The 17,535-nt window shown below is 38.5% G+C and overlaps 2 protein-coding genes across 2 annotated transcripts; one reads left to right on the top strand and one right to left on the bottom strand.

Moving 5' to 3' along the window:
• Positions 1–1,015: 1,015 nt before the first annotated feature.
• wdr77 (WD repeat domain 77) lies at positions 1,016–4,376 on the top strand (the record flags this gene model as incomplete). Its single annotated transcript, XM_079218408.1, has 10 exons — positions 1,016–1,124; positions 1,533–1,718; positions 1,812–1,953; positions 2,109–2,158; positions 2,754–2,824; positions 3,073–3,130; positions 3,380–3,451; positions 3,536–3,644; positions 3,728–3,796; positions 3,905–4,376. 10 exons carry the CDS (start codon positions 1,016–1,018, stop codon positions 4,050–4,052), a joined length of 1,014 nt encoding a protein of 337 aa, XP_079074534.1. The 3' UTR covers positions 4,053–4,376.
• Positions 4,377–6,658: 2,282 nt separating this feature from the next.
• On the bottom strand, positions 6,659–16,113 carry LOC306737023 (uncharacterized protein; the record flags this gene model as incomplete). The annotated part of the gene is made up of 5 exons (XM_079218728.1): positions 6,659–7,747; positions 7,846–9,844; positions 10,995–11,085; positions 13,589–13,677; positions 16,035–16,113. The coding sequence occupies 5 exons, from the start codon at positions 16,111–16,113 to the stop codon at positions 7,651–7,653; spliced, it is 2,355 nt and encodes a 784-aa protein (XP_079074854.1). The 3' UTR covers positions 6,659–7,650.
• Positions 16,114–17,535: the final 1,422 nt, after the last annotated feature.

Here is a 17,535-nt window from a genome sequence, read left to right as displayed (position 1 = left end):
TTAACGGTGTTGACTGTTGTTGGCGGAGGCGGAGGCCCACAGTAGCCTGTGTACTGTCCCCAAATAAACCACACAATGAGCAAGATAACGTATCGTAGCTTTTCTGCTTTTACCGGTAGCCTCTTTGAGAAACACATGCAACAGCTTCATTAATAGCAATGCTATTATTTGTTGAGCTAAAACGTCAACAGTGACGCTTGCATATCGTTTGCATGGTTAGACCGACGAGGGGATGAAGAGACTTGTGAAAACAGCGCAGATAACAGGAAGGAGAAAAGCCAACGTCACTGAAGCGCATGCGCACTTTCTATCTCATAATTTCAACTTTCTATCTCATAATTATGACTTTTTATCTCATAATTTCGACTTTATTATCTCATTATTATGACTTTCTATCTCATTATTATGACTTTCTATCTCATAATTATGACTTATCTCATTATTATGACTTTATTATCTCATAATTATGACTTTTTATCTCATAATTATGACTTTCTATCTCATAATTATGACTTTCTATCTCATAATTTTGACTTTATTATCTCCTAATTATGAGATTTTCTTTTTTTTTTCTTTCATCTCTTTTTTTGTGTGTGGCGGAAACGGGCTAAACTATGTCACAGTGACTACATCACTCAAAAAAGGTTGAGAACCAGTGTGTCCAATGTGAAGGGATCCTGTTCTACATACTCCGCTGTGGTGGGTGGCGGTATGCACCCAACATCTGGTTTTGCAATCCGCCTAAAGAAAAACGAAGAAGAAGAATGAGACGCAGCCGTAGAAGAAGAGACCTGGAGCAGGAAGTGTCTGTTCATATCGGCCCCATGTGATGCTGCTCACTCGTTCATTCATCCTGCAAACGACAACTTTAGCGAACGTGTTATCTTTGTTTCCAAAATAAACCAAAGACTGCGGTGTCTCTACACGCGGCCAGTACGAGCCTAGCTAGCTAACGTAGAAAACGTGCTAAAGTTGTTCGGAAAAGTTCATCTGTAGCCATTGATCACGTCACCTAATGAAAAGTGCAGTGGATACCAGCATGATCAAGGAAAACCGGTGGAACGTCCCCCCTAATGCTCCGGCATGCATGGAGAAGCATCTGAGCTCGGCGCAATACAGAGCAGGTACGTCAGGTCACAGGGCAGCTAGTGGAAGGTGACACAGGTAAACACGTGGTGCCGCTAGTTGGTTGTTATTAGTCCGAGTCTGTGTGCACTGATGTGCCAGGGGCCTCTGGTCATTTGGCGGACATACAATCCGTAAATATGTTGAATAACAATCATCTATATATGTAAACAAGTTGTGCACAGGCACAGCAGCCCAGCTGAGTTGGATTATATGTTGCAGGTGGCTAGTTATTAACAAACAAATTGCATTTCGCTAATTGTGTTTGCTACTTTGTAAATTGGATGCTAGCCAAATTAGAGAATGACTCTTAATAATTTAGTTTAGTCCATTTTTTTCAAATATAGCTGTTTTAAAAAAAAAAAAAAATTGTCTTTTTTTTTCCCCTTTGTTGGCTCTCTTCACAGATGGTACTCTGCTGCTCGGTGCCTCCAGCCTCACTGGCAGGAGCTGGCAGGGATCCGTTTGGATCTACAGTGACCCAAAGCAGGCACCCAATGAGGACCTCTGCAAAGCTGGTGTGCAGACTGAGACTGGAGTCACAGATGTCAAATGGGTATCAGAAAAGGCTATTGTTGTTGCGTCAGACTCTGGTATGAAGCAGATTCATAGTATTCATTTATCAAACACTGGTCTTAAATGTGATTTTGTTTGACTGTGATTTTGTTTGACTGGTTTCTGTGCAGGTGCCTTGGAGCTCTGGGAACTGGCAGAGGATGAACGTCTACTGGTGAATCGCTTCACCAAACATGAGCATGATCACATTGTCACCACCGTGAGCCCAGTTACTGGAGCAAACAGTGTTGTCACCGGCAGCATGGACTGTCGGTAAGACGGCACTCTTCACACATACATGTGCGGTTGCAGAATGGAAGCATGTTCATTGATTACGTGTTACACTTGGGCATTGTGGTTTTGGTTGTCACTTCTTTCTTTTTTTCCACACCTTTCTCATCAAAATGCACTTTCCCTTACCCAAACAGAATTAAAGTCTGGGATCTCAGTCAGGAGACTGCTGTCACTACCTACAATGGTGAGGGACCATCTCACGACTCGGAATATCTAGATAGTCGTAAAAAAGAATGTAGTTCTTATTTTTTAATCAATCCAATTATATTTAAAGTTTTTTTTAACTTTGTCATAGTCATTTTTGTTTTACTAAAGTCAAGTAGAAGGCTAAATCACACACAAAAAACACCATCATAAGAACCATTACCTTGATTTGTGTATCTTCTGTTTATCTGCAATGGGTTTAAAGAACAAAATATATTCTTTTGATTCAGATCTAAGAATTTTTTGGGGGGGATTTACTAAAACGGTGAAACTCATCTTTTAAAACTTCATTTTTATCAAGAGAATCAGCATGTGTCCTATAATTGCTGGTTATGTGCATTTTAATGCAGATTGAAATGTAGTATCATTAACATAAATTTGAAGCATTCTAAAGTTTTGGCAAAAATATACAGTGTGTTCTTTCTAGTCATTTACAAATTAGGATTGCAAAATTAATGGCCCCATTTAAAGATTGTATTTTGAAATGTCAGTAGTTGTAAGAAAAAAAGAAGCTCATTCATAAATATAGTATAAACATAACTAACAATGTTTCTTGACTTTGTTTGTTTCTCCAGTGCACACGCAGCCAGTCAGCTGTGTTGCTTGCAGTCCTACAGAGGAGTCTCTCTTCATCTCCTGTGGTCAGGTAAAACACAGAATAACAGTTGATATGCATTGTTTAAAACACAACATTTAACAATTCAATAACTGCCTGAACTACATTTTGGAGCAACTTACAGAAACGTGCATATTAACAAGGATGAATCTCTTTTCATCTTGTGTTGCAACACAAAGCTTTAATAAATGCTGTCCATAAGTAATAAAGAGCAGACGACAAACTGTAAAACTATACTTGTCTTCATCAAAATTGACCTGTTATCGTCCATCCTTCAGGATGGCCGTGTGCTGATGTGGGACAGGAGAAAGCCAGACAAACCAGCCTCAAGAATAGGTGAGCAACATGTCCATCTTAAACGACCAGATCAGACATTTCTGCAGGATTGTTGGCAGTGCTGAAATGAATGTTGCTAACATGGTAATGAGTTTTGCTGACGGTAAGTGTATTATTAGCAAGTGGTGGTTCTTTGTCTGATTTAACAAGCTTTGACTGATGTGACTGTTGTTCCCACAAATCTAATAGTACATCTTGTCAAGACACAATCTTTTTATAAATATTATTTATATGCCATTGTTGTTTCAGATGTAGAATCCCCCAGCTGCTCCCCTACCACTGTAGCCTGGCACCCACACCACAGAAGCATCATCGCTTTTGGTAAGGCCCAGCAGCAGATTATTGACTGACGGATACATTAAATGGTCAGTCCCCTCGTTTCTGATTTTATTTATTGTGCCTTAGGTGATGAGCTGGGCAGAGTGACGGTGAAGGATTTCCTGGGAACAGAGCCGGCCCGGATGCAGAGCGTCCACAGCCGTAGAGTCAATGGACTTGCCTTCTCTACACATAGGTAATCAATTCTAACATTATCATAAGCTCTTCCATTGTTCCTCCACAAAATTTTAACTTTGTTGAAATTTCTTTCTCTTCCAGTGCCTCCTTGCTCGCTTCCATAAGTGATGATTGTTCCCTTGTTGTTTTGAACGGTGAACTGCAAGAAATGTGAGTTTTTGCACTTAAATACTAAATATCTGGTTAAAGTCCTCTACCATTTAAAAAAAAATAAAAATAAAAAATTTAAAATGGTAATCATATTTTCTTCCTCTGTAGACTCAAGGATCGGCGACACCAGGACTTTGTCAAAGGTGTGTGTTGGCTCCACGGTGGCTCCAACACTCTCACAACCATCGGCTGGGATCACCTTGTGCTTCACCACACGGTGGATCCAGCTGCTGAAGCTCCCAACTCTTCCTCTTAGACACACAGATACGCACACACGCCTTGGAAAGAGCACATTTGACACATTGACTACTTCTCTCCCCCCCCCCCCCTATTTTTGAGGGGTGTCCATAATATCTAAAAAGTTAAATCTGTCAGTCGGGAAGTATGAATTAAAGTGTTTCATTGTCATTTAGTATTCCACATATGTGCAGAATATTATTTGCTCTCCCAGTCCTGGCCTCAGTGCACTGCTATGTTACTTACGTTTTCTCTATCCACGTCTTTCATGTTCATGTGTAATTACACTTGAGGCAACCCATTTGTATGGCATAATTTTACATTAAAGGTAACTTAATGTTGATAGCAAGAGCAGTTTGACATTTATTTGTATTTGCTGGAATTTATTTTATGCTAACAAATGCAAGATTCAAAGGAATTTTGAAAGTATTAGGGATGAGAAGAATTATATTTTTATTTTTTCTGAAAGAGTTGGGATGTCCGTGAAGTTTACTATATATGAGTAGTTCTCAAACTTTTTTAACGATACTGATTCTTAAAACAATTCTGCGGACCACCTATTCAAATAAATGAGAAAAAAGTGTTAATAGGCTGGCAATAGGTGTGCTAATGTCAGCCATAATGACCGAAATACCTATTCTGCCATCACCCATCACTGCCTGCATAGATTGGTGTGTGGTGGTGTTCAAATGGTCATTGAAAATAAACATTTTATGTTTTAGTTACGAGTTCTTGAGCATATTTTAACTTAAAAGTAACTGATTCATTCTTTTATTTATTTTAACCACTTTGCAGTACCTTCGTAGCCACTACATTGTACTCAGAGGTGCCAGCTGGTTGAGAATAGCTGCTATAATCCACATACTATAAATCATATAGACATATACTGTACATTGATAAACCCACTGTGGGTAAAATGAGGGAAGTGCTCCTGTGGGACAAAGTGGGCTGTTTGCGCAGAAGTTAACAAGATTACATGTGTAATTTGTAGCGACTATAGTGTCGTTGCTAATCTGTGGTCTGACATGGACTGGATTTGATTGGAGCAATCATTTGCACATGGCACCAGAGCAATGTGTTGTGGCCAATACAATTTACTCAAATCAGACCAGCTATAATGGAAGGTTATTGTTTTCATTATGTTGGGTTTGCTAAATTACTTCTGTTTTTATAGCAGTTTGGTACATTTTAATTGACAATATAAATATATATATATATATATATATATATATATATATTATATATAATATATATATATATTATATATAATATATAATATAATATATATATAATATATAATATAATATATATATATATATAATATAATATATATATATATAATATAATATATATATATATATATATATATATATATATATATATATATATATATATTAAGCTCACCATGCATGAATTCAGGAACATTGACTTTCCTCCATCATTAAAGTAGATGGGGCAGCACCTTACCAGAAAAAGTAACATGACTTTGTTTGGTTTGGGTTGCTGTTACGATACAGAGGCTGTCCTCTGGGGCGTATTGTCCAGACAAGCCTCAGGACTAGCTGGTTGAGTGGACTCTTCTCTAACTTTAACTCTTGGCAAGTTAGGCCTGTTTGATGTATATATTGAGGGTCACTGGCATTTAGGTGATTGTTAAATTGAATTGCTCTACTTTGTATTTTCAATATGGCCAAGTTCTCCTTTCCATGCATTGTTTGGCATCTTTCTTTAACAGGGATTAAACATTACAGATAAGTAAACTGTAGAATTACTCTCCTTGCCGGTATAACCAGGTACAGTATTGAACAACCTCATTTTATATGAAAACCAAGTAAGTAATGGATACATATTTAAAAAAGTATGTATCAAAATATGAGCTTATAATTGCCACTGTTAAACCAACATGAATTGGGCAATATTAAGTTACATCATCAAACTTAGTTTAAAAAAAAGTCTATAATAAGATCAGTTACCATACTTTTGTGTAAACTCATATTTTGAAGGATCCTTTTAACCCAATGACGTCAAAGGGGCAGAAAATCTCCCATAATTCTGGCCTGCTAGCAGCGATTAGCATTAGCACACCAGTTCATTTAACATTCTCCTAATTCAGTCTTACATGTATTACCAAACATATACATTTCCATTAATTAATCTGATGTTAGCTCACACAGAAAGTATTTTAGTTTAGCAAGCAGAGTTATTTTGATCAACGCAATCACAGGAGCTAAAGTTATACAATATTATTTAGCTCTGGTCAAATTCAATGTGTCTGCGTGTCATAGCTACGAACGAAGGGTTGACTCAAGTGTACTACTACTACTACTACTACTGGGGTTAGAGTTTACCTGTTGGAAATATTGCTAAATTCCGTAGCAAAATATATTATTAGCTTTAATGTATTTATTTATAAACCCACAAACTGACTTTTGACTTCACCAGCACTTACTGCACCATTTTGAATAGTATGATGAATTGGTGTGATTATTGTCAATATCGATATATGTATAATAACTGTATTATATAATGACCTACTAAATTAGATCAATTTCACAAATGATTTAAAACTGAGACAAAGATCTGCCACGCGTGTGGATCTTGAAATAACTTGAATAGCCCAAGACAGAAAGAGAAACGTTTATTCAAGATATTGCTGATTTAAATCTTCATGTTGGTGCCACAGTGCAACTGTCATTCCAGTTATTTTTCATATGCACACCCAAACGCACCATGTAATTTGCAATTTTGTCTTTTTGTGACGAAGATGACTTGATGCTACCACAAATTATTAAATACTGTGCACTAAAAAAAACTCAAGGACCTTTATTAAAAACATGCAATTACTGCTTGGATTTATTTTTCGGATTAGTTGTTGGAAAACATTTGGTGTATGGTTTTGACTTTACAACCAACATTGTAAATATTTTGATTGTACAAACTTAAGGTACATAAACTACATCATACAATATCTAGGTACTTTTGTCATCTTATATAAACTGATATGTACAGCATGAGTGTAGATACATTGGCACAACGTTTACTGCAGAAGAATAACTATTTTACAGATCGCAAAGCATTTCCAAGATCAATAAATATGAGAAGCAATGCTACACACTTGTCTGAATTAACTGTTGGCTTTGTTACAGAGGACCTACATGTGTATGTAACAGTGGAAGATCATTTCAGTTATGGGACATGTAACTGCAGCATGAACCACAATAGTTGCACTCTACATTATTATTGTATTTTAAAATCAAGTTTACAGAGATATCTGTCAAAACCTTTGTCAGGAATTTGTTGAGAGAATTGTAGATTAATTTTCACTCACCATACACTTACCAGCTATGAATAACTTTGAATATTATTTTTCTCATGAATATAACCCATGTGGCACGAAGACTGATAACAAGCTTTGGTTAAAAAGGCAACATATGCAACATGAACCTATACACTGAATAAAAAGCAGCAGCAGCCAAACAAAAACAGACAAAAATATAATACAAAACAGAAAACACGATTTGACAGTGTGTTCTCCAAAGATTGAGAAATACATTCAGAACTCAGTAGAACATTGCTATGCAACATTCTTAACATACTTGCGAGTATCATTTGTCTCACTACGGATCCCCTTTACTGACAAGAGTAATGGGCTGCTTGGTTCCAGGCCGAACAGTAAAAGTCATACCATACGGATGTTTTGACTGCGTCCCGTTGCTGAAAAGAAAACACGTTCATGATGATGTGTTGATTTTGAAGACAGACTGGGCTTTTTGTCTCAGAAAAGTCAAGGTTTCATTTTTGAGCACTCTTACCTGGTGGGAACTTTCACTGAAGAGGTATCCTGATATTTTTTGGCCACTTTACTCTCCAGCTCCAGCATATTCAGTGTTGCTGCTTTGTTGGGGAATGTCTTGCTCTGTGGTGCGGCTCTGCGGACAACAGGGACATTATTGTCCTCATCGGACAGGGGGGCGCCCCAGTCATCAGAAGTGGACTCTGCCTCGTTCGCTGGGGCCATTTTGTGGTCCATTTCTGACATCTTCTTTTGAAGGATGCTCAGAAGCGTGGCCTGGCTGGGTGAAAGAGTGGATGGGAGCTGAGCAGGGGCCAACTTGGGTTTTATCACGGGTTGAAGCTTCGGTTTGACGTCGAAGTCAGGAGGTGGGAGTTTTGGAGCTGCTGGGGGTTGGAGTTTTGGGGGAGGAGGTGGAATATGAGATGGAGGGAGAGGGATCTCATTTAGTGTTGGTGCCTTTTTAATGGGAGGGTCAGGTGGAAGGACAGAAGGAGGCGGCTCCATAATGTCGTCAAAACCGTCAAAATCATCAAACTCTGGCGGCGGAGGGAGTAATGACATACTTAACTCCTCAGGCTGTGTGGGTTGATAATTTGAGGGGCTTTGCATTGCCTTTATCTTTTGCTCAACCAGGTTGGTCGTACTTGGGGAAGCAGCCGTCCTACTGAGAGCTGAACTGACGGATGGCATCAAGTTCTTGACTAGAGCAGGACTGCTGGATTTGACTGGATCCCTAATTGTTTGCGTATCGACCACAGGACTGACAGACTTTAGACTCTCCTGTATTCTTTCCAGAGATGATAGAGAAGAGAATGAGCTGGACCTTGGGGTGACAATAAAGGAATTGGGACGAGTGTCACTCGGGTGAATGCTTGCACTAGGCTGCTCAATCATCTTGCCGCTGTTTTCGCGCGACAGAGGGTGACTCGATTTATGTTTGTCTCTTTCTTTAGCCGCCAATAAAAGAGCCAGCGGGGACGCTGCAGGTCCATCTCGTGCCCCGTGGGTTTCACTACTCTTTAGGCTGCGTAGTTTATGATCTATTATCGGACTGAAATTGCGACTTTGATTTGGTGAACTTACCAATTTGTCCTTGATGGGCTCTGAATTCACCCGAGTACCATTTAGTTTCAGCAGCTGTAGTGCAGTCAGTTGTAGAGTCTGGAGGGGTTTGTCTTCTTTGGGCTGTACTGAAACTATTTCTTTTTTGGGCTGTACTGAAATTATTTCTTTTTTCACCTCCTTTTTTGGCTCCAGCGGCGGCGATTGAGAGGGTTGGGTCATTTGTAAGTTTTTCTTCAGCTCTTCTACAATTCTGGGAGCTGGTTTATACGGTGTAGCCACTTTAGGGCCTTTTCCATCCACCTGGGCAAGAACTGGGACAGAGTTAACGGATGCAGAATCTTCCAGGAGTAACATCTGCTTGCGTCTTGTGTCTTTCTCTTCATACCCACTGAGAATTGAGGTCTGAGGAACATAGTAAAGCTTTGCTGCGTTTTGGGGATTGAAAGTGGACAGGGTGGTTGTCTGCATGGGAGGAGGTGGGGCAGGACTCTCTGGTGGGGAGTCAAAGTTGGATATAGAGGACAGTCTAATGGGTTTTGGAGGTGGGTTCTTGTGTTGCTTTTCAGAAGGAGGCAGGGGTGGGGAAAATGTTGGACGCTCAGGAACTTTGGCTGGCGAGGGACTGGAAATGGGCACGGATGATACAGAGCCACTGGAGGAAGTAGATGGTGGCTTTGGCGGAGCCATTGCTGGCGGTTTTATGAAGGTTAAGTCTTCCCCCTCAATGAAAGGCCCCAGTGAGGTCGGGGAAGGATCGGGCATGGATAGAGAGTGAAGGGAGGCCACATTTAGACTATTCAGGTCACCCATGAAGTCTGGTGGAGGGATAAAAGGGATCCCTGGAGGGGGTGGGGGAGCCATAGCGGGAGGAGGAGGAGGAACAAATATTCCTTCCTCTCTGAGGTCAGGCACAGAGATAACAGATCCATTGAACAAGTGCTCTCCGCCAACTAAGGGAAGAAAGAAAAGAGAGAATAACTGAGAAAAGTGCTCTGCACTGTTGTACACTGTGAAGCAGGAGCAATTACAATATTTATCATATTTCAAGTATTTCAAGTATTTGTAGAAGTGTTCACAAGTATGTGAGAAATGTTAAATAGCAACTACTGAAAAAAACGCTGACAGGCTAAGTAGGCGCCCAACTGTGTGAAACGCTCAAACAATCCTCGTCCAGATTTGTTTTATGTTGTTCATGGAAAAAAAAAATTACAAGCAATAACTGCTGGAATAACTAGAGTGAAATCTGGTGGTCAACAGAAAAAATCAGCGCCTTGCTAACCCCCTTGGTCTGAATCTTATCCAAGTAGAAATAACTATAGATCATAAAGAATCAATTATGTTTACTGCTGAGATCCGGTCTGGCCATATACAAAAATCTTGTATATGTCGATAACAACATATACATATATATATATATATATATATATATATATCACGATATAGCATGTTTTCTGAAAAAAAGAAAAATGAAATAACATGGTTTTGTATTCTCGTGTTAATTAAACACCTGACAAATGAAAAGTAATGAGTATTTCATCATTTAATTAAGCACTTAAATGGAAATTAACCAGATTTTCTGAGAAACTTTAGGTATTATGTGCTCGTTATTATTAATTTAGACAACATAATTGTGTATCACAATATCTTGATATATGATTTCATCACAATATGATTCCAATGAAAGACTATAAACTATCATATTGCATTATCACCAAACCTAAACTGAAAGGCATTAGTTTAAAGTCAGATCAACAAGCGATAGAGTAAAATTACAAAGATTATGTAGAATTACTCACAGCTAAAATGAAACGAATGGTATCCACTTTGTTAATGCTAACACTCCCATTCTGTAAATATGCTTGCCATCTGGTATGGCAGTTTGGACATATTCAGGAGGGTTATTGAGCAACAACCTGAACAAACATTTACCTGCCCGGTATTTTCAACCCTTTACGGAGACATTTTGATTGCTGTGATCCATCAAGTGAGTCAGAGTAAAAACACTGCAAAAGATCTGGGACCTTCAGAATGTAAATAATGAAATTCTAGTGTTTCCCAAGTCAAACTTAAAGTACATATTTGCGATAGGTAGACGCTCACCTGAACCGTTGGTCCTTTGACCGTTGATAGGGGGGAGGAGGGGGACTTTGGGTGTCGGGACGTTAATCCCTTGAAAACTGTCTGATAAGAACTGTGAAAACAAAAAAATTGTGAAAATGTTGATATTTCAACATCTGAGACACAAGAAAAAGAGCATGGTTCAAGAACAGCAGAATACATAACATGGAGCCTACATCCTGTTAAGTGGCACTGGCAAGTATTCACTCCTGGAGTGAACAAACCAGTTCTCAATTACTGCAGAGCTCACTGTACCTTGAAACAGATGAGCCTGTGTCCAAGACTTTCTACATTATTGGCATCAACAAAGAATAGTCCATCTCACTTTAGTGGCTCTCAGGGCTGGGTGTTATGAAAAACCTAATGTATAGATGTAATTTCAAATAATTGCAAGTTAAATCTATAAAAGAATAAATATATATATATAATGATTTATAGTGAATATAATAAAATGTGCTCTGAAAGAAAAATCTATTTACAACATGTATACATTTGTAATGTCTGTTTCCAAATAAGTGCATTTTTTAGGCTATTCTTAGGTTTGACATGATTAAACCGGATAATTTGTATACTCTGCATACTTCTCATTAGGCGCACTCGGTGATTCATACTGTAAGATACACCTTTTATTCATCACATTGTCCTAGTGTTAACGTGGGCCTGGCCCAGAAAATTGCAGGCTGTCACTTGGAAATCTGCGGGCTTGTATGTGCGTGTGTGAGTATGATTTTCTGTTCTCGTCATGGCCACCCAAAATAAACACAGGCTGTGTTGACACAATACAAGTCCATGAGAATTAACGGATTATATGCCCTTCGAAAGGGCAAATAAAAAAACAATCATTCCAGCAACACAAAATGTATTTTTACTGCTGTATCTCTTGACATTAATGTGTTGCAGGCTCTTTGAGTAATCTGCTAAAGCAACAAGCTCGCACCAGTTTTGCTTAGAAAATGCATTATTAATAAGGCTGGCAATAATTTAGGATTTAAAAGTGGCTGGTATACTGCTTTTTAGTCCTTTAAATGCGTGTCTTCCAGATTTAAATAAATTGGAGATCTGCCTGATGTAACGCTTCAAATGACACTTCTCTCTCTTGTCTAATAACCACAGGACACTTGTGTGTAGCTTCTTGGAAAGTATGAACACTACGCTACAGGTCGAGGGCGTGTCAGTATAGATGGCGTATGATCCAGTTTGTTTTCATCTGTTTGTTCCCTGCACTATGACTCACTTTCATCTGTCATAGGAGTCGCAGCTGTCCTGCCCATGTTCTTCTAGGTGTGCCACGGACAACACATGCCACAGACGCATTCACCGAACACTCCCAAACTCTGAGGTGTTTGAGCTTTTTATTTATATCTGCGCCATGATAACATCATGGGAGGCCTGATGGCCACGGGATGTTTTACCAAGTAAAAGTAACAATACCACGATGTAAAAATACTTTATCATAAGTAGAAGTCTTGAATTCAAAATTCTACTTTAGTAAAAATACAAAACTTGTATCAGCAAAATGTTCTTGGATTATCATAAGCTAAAGTGCTTATTATGCTGCAGAATGGTTTCTATGAGTGTTAGTCTGTGAGCGACCCCAAATATGTTTATAAGGGGCCACAAGCCAAACAGTTTAGAAACTACTGGTTTAATCTTTAACAATGTATTGTAAAATAATATCATATGTCTATAGATCTGAAAAATAACTAGTAATTGTAGCTGTCAGAGAAAAATAGTGCTGTACAAAGGGAAGTACTTTTCTCTGAAATGTGGTGAAGTAAAAGTATATTCAAATGAAATTACGCAAGTACAAAGCTAAGTACTTAAGTTAATGTACTTAATTACTTTCCACCTCTGATGTTACATCATCAATAACACAACATCAAATGTGGCTGTTTCTATGAAATGTATGAATCACTGACTGCAATTTTTGCCGTAATCTCTTAACTTCAAGTTTCCAGTTTTAGAATTCCCCTGAACTTTACTGTTTATGCCTTGCTCTTGATTTTTGAAAAATACATCTGCAGATTTAGCTTTTGTTTTACAGTACTAATATACAGTATATGTAATGCACCTATATGGTGATACATTCTCTATTGTGGATGACATTTTGTGATGATATCACATTAGGAGGTATGCCATCTTTCACAGTCTACGGCATATGATTTAAAGAACAATGTCAGTGTTCTCACTCCCGCATGAGGATATATTGTAGTTTTTAGAACTAAAAGTGACTCTCCCCAAACAAACAAAAATGGACAGAAATTCAACTTGTGTCAATGTTCAACTGACAAAATTACAAATTATTGATTAACACGTATTGATTTACTTGTCCTGTCCCTGTGCTTGTTTAAGATGACCCAGATTCTAACACAGCCAAGCTCTAAACTGTCCTTTATCAGTTCATTTGCACCTGTGCAGCTCTGCAGATACAGAGTACAAGATGAAGTAATCCTTCAATTGTATGTAAACTACTGCTCAGAGTGACGCATATGTAATGCTATTCTAATATCTGAAACTGAGTGATAAATGAGAATATGTTCAGGCCATGCACCTTGAAGCTTTACTGAGATACTCACAGTGTGATGATTGACGGTGGGTCTGGCCCGCACACTGGCAGTTCCTGACTCGGGGATCGCTGCTGACTCCAGCACCAGCTCTACATTGTCTGAGAAAATAAAGAGCAAAAGATTTGTACTGTATACACTCAGTGCTTTTAGCCTATTCAATTTCTGCTCAAATCTCTGAGAATGATTTGGCCAGCGAGTACAAACAATGTGGTTGGTGTGAGACACAGTTAAACATAACATCTTTGGATTTAAAAGAACCATAAATACACATAATTACTGACAGCAGCAGTATTCATGACTATTTTTCAGAAATATTTTTTTCACTGTTTCAAATAAAAACTCAGAAAGCCTCCAGTACATTTCACCACGCAAAACCACACCTTGTCTATGTGTCTATTGCTCTTTTCTCTTGTGAAGATGAGTACATTCTGGTCCTTTTGCAGGTAATGACATACCAAAGTGGCCTCTTAGTTGGTGTCACTGAACTTAACGATCTACTGTGAGATCCCATCTGCTGCTAAAGGCAGTTTTGTTGGTGGCAACTAAATAGTTACAGGAAGCTGAACAGATGACTGCCATCCTTGTTTATACTCCAGCGTTGTGTTGAAGTGAGAGTTTCATTATGCTGGTAACTGAATTTAATTATAACAACACAACTTGCAGCATAAGACACAATAATGTTAATCATATTTTCAAATTGGAGTCCATCTGTTGCTTGCAACACTTTGAAAATTGATCTCAGGATTTGACGTTTTAATTTTACTCTATCCAAAAGAACGTGTAACAAATGTCGGCTTGACATTAATGTTTTCTGTTTGTAGTGCAATCAGCAGAGCACAATGAAGCATTTTGAAGTCATAGCGGCAAAGAGGTATTTCTATAAGTGTACCAGTGTTTTGTGGAAATGGTGAGAAAGTTGTCCGTTGGTTCAGTTCAAAGCACCATCAGGCAAAAGGTAAAGATGTGTTGAATGAGCAGTGAGACAAAGACACAATCACTGAACGTATCAAACTCTATATGTGAAACAATGAGACACCCCTCTGCTAGACTGAGGTCGGTTGGAGAAAAAAAATGGCAGCACATTCCTTCGCTGTTCTTTCCAGTGTCAGTCATCGAGCTTGTCCAACAAGTGACAGATGAAAGGAACTTGGCATTGAGAAGTACTTAGTTTGCATCTACTGTCAGCCATCGATGCCAACACCTTTCATTGCAGAGAGACCAAAGGTCTTCAGATTAGAAACAAGGGAGCAATGCAAAGAGTTTTTTCTTTACGCATTTAGTATATCCATCATGTTACAATCCAAATACAACTGTGGGATGAACTCAGTACAAACAATTAGTGAAAGAATTGTCAGGGGTGTTGAACCAGTCTAACGTATTAGTTTCCTCATTGTGCACCTGCCTCATTTAAATAGACAAATATTCCCTCTCAAGTTGCAGCTTTGCATAAACCTATCCCTCTTGTGTTTCCTGCTCTTGCCAATCAAATGGAACTAATGCACCAGACACCTGGTTAGTTTTTCTGTAAACTGATCTCAACATGTGAGAGTGGATATTGTCTGGTGTTGCCCTAATATAAGTCCTGGTGTAAGATGTCTTTTCCTGGTCTTGAACGCTACGCAATATCATCATTTCATGTCACACTTTGCTTTTATTGTTTGGCAATAAACATATTTGTCTATATTTGTCTAGAGCTTTTGAACCACATCTCATGGGCTTCCTCAGCAAATGGAGATGACTCATGTGTAATGATATGCATATATGCTGTGATATGTTCTTAAAGTACTAAAACAACTTTCCAATCCCTCAAGGTATTTAAAAAAAGTAATCTGTCATTTTCACTAATTGTAGGTGAGACCACAATCACCATTGGATATCATTTTGTTATTTTCCTGAAATTAAAGATGACTCATACTTACATTATCTACTCTCAGGCAATGTCTAAACAGTTGAACAAACACACTAAATGCAGCTGTTTTAGACACAATTCCATTTACAGAGTATTGGATCTTGAAAATATTCTATTCCAGCTTTCCTTGGTTGGAGATTCTAGACATCCACACACAGCCCCTTGTTTCCTCAAAGCATTGTTGAGGCAACACTAAATCACAGTAAGTGAACAGAATGGGCAGAGCACAGGTCAGTGAGAAGCCAGACATGCAAGGTCACAGCCATACCAAGAAGAAGGGACTCGAACATTCGAGAACAAGTTTTTCATGGATGAATGACATTGATGGCATCCGCAGCTACATGAGCCTCAGGAGGACGTGTCATTAACATGCTAAACCACTGTTGAGATTTCCTTTAGGATCAACAGGCAGCGCCGTACGTGTAGATATGGGAGCTTCGTGACAACATTAAGTACAAAGGTCGTGTTATTCTTTAGCGACTCGTTAAAGTGAATGCGTGTTCTCTGTTATATCAATGGGCCCCTTGCGCAGTGTTGGCTACTCACCCATGTCCTTGAATTTGGTATTGGTGTCGAAAAGAGACGGATTCTTTCGACCCAGAAAATTCAACGCCCCCCTCTTCATGATTATTGATTAGTTGGCGTGTGGATACAACTGGACGGCAGGATTACTGACACATTTTGAATCAACAGGTAAATCCGAGGTGAAGCGCAGGTGATAGTTTCGCGACAGGTGCACCGCAGCGCAGCAGGTAAATCTGACTCCGATGGTTTGTTGCTAACTATTTGGGCCATACAGAAAAAAATTGAGTTAACCCCGCCCACCTTTTTTCACTGCGCCTCCCTGTCTTTGTACACTCCCAACAGGTGAGGCCGTGACTCTCCTTTTCTCATTCCAGCATAAATCTCACCTGCTCTCAGCTGGCCTCTAAAGCCCTGTGGTATGTAACAGTGTTTCATTTAGTAGAGACATCAGGCCAATTTGATTAGCTAACCATAATAAATATGAGAAGGAAGGAGTTGCAACAAATAGGGAAGAGACAAAGTGTTCGCATTGTATGAGTCACCAACAGGAAGTAAGATGCTGATGGGAAATAAAATGGATATCTGCTGTTAATGTGTCGATGTGTCATAATCATTATGGTCATAAGTAAGTAGTGTAAACTGTATACTTTACTTCTATAACGCCAGTATTGTACAATGAACAAGGTGGAAAGTAACTAACTAAAGTACAAATACTTTACTTGAGTATTTCCATCATAAGCTTTCTATACTTCTATATGTCTATACTTTATACTTCTATACTCCACCTTATTTTTTTACTTACAGCTGTAGTCTGATGATCCAGATTTGAATTACAAAAGCTATAATCAGCCTATAACACATGATGCATTACTATTAATTATACTGCCAAAAGCTATACCATCCTCTTCTAAAACATTACATAAGTCACATTAAGTATTGCTTAAATGCATCACTTATAATAATGATAATAACAATGACGACAACCACAACAACAACTGCAATAATAATAATAATAATAATAATGACAACAACAAAACTAATAATAATAATAATAACATAATACTGACAGGGCCCAGTCTGCAGAATGAGTATTTTTGATACTTTAAGTACAAATTGTTGATTATAATGATATGTGTTTACTTAAGTAAAGTTTTAATGTGTTATGTCTTCTTTTTTTTTTTGTTTACCTGTGACTGATTATTTTTGTGTGTGTCAGACGCCTTACCGTTAGTATTATCCTAATTATCCCTTTGGGTGTTTGCTCAGTTATTCATTAATTATGGTTGAAACAGTAAGTTTCTGTTATGAATCTCCTTTTTGCATCTTTATTATAAATATGTGATATCGCTATAGGTATTAGCTGAACTCTATGGAGTCATTTACTTCAGGATGCTGAAGCCTGTGACCTACGTAAGCAGGATAACTGTGACGTTAAAGAGGATCAAGACTCATCTAAAGCTCAGACTAAGCTGACGCATGACAGAGAATCTACCGCAGCGCCCACTGACTGAAAATTAAGAGC

The sequence above is a fragment of the Taurulus bubalis genome (assembly GCF_910589615.1).
Source record: "Taurulus bubalis genome assembly, chromosome: 5".
NCBI classification, from domain to species: domain Eukaryota; kingdom Metazoa; phylum Chordata; class Actinopteri; order Perciformes; family Cottidae; genus Taurulus; species Taurulus bubalis.
The sequence above is the reverse complement of the archived record's forward strand: the minus strand, read 5'-3'. Positions and strand labels throughout refer to the sequence as shown.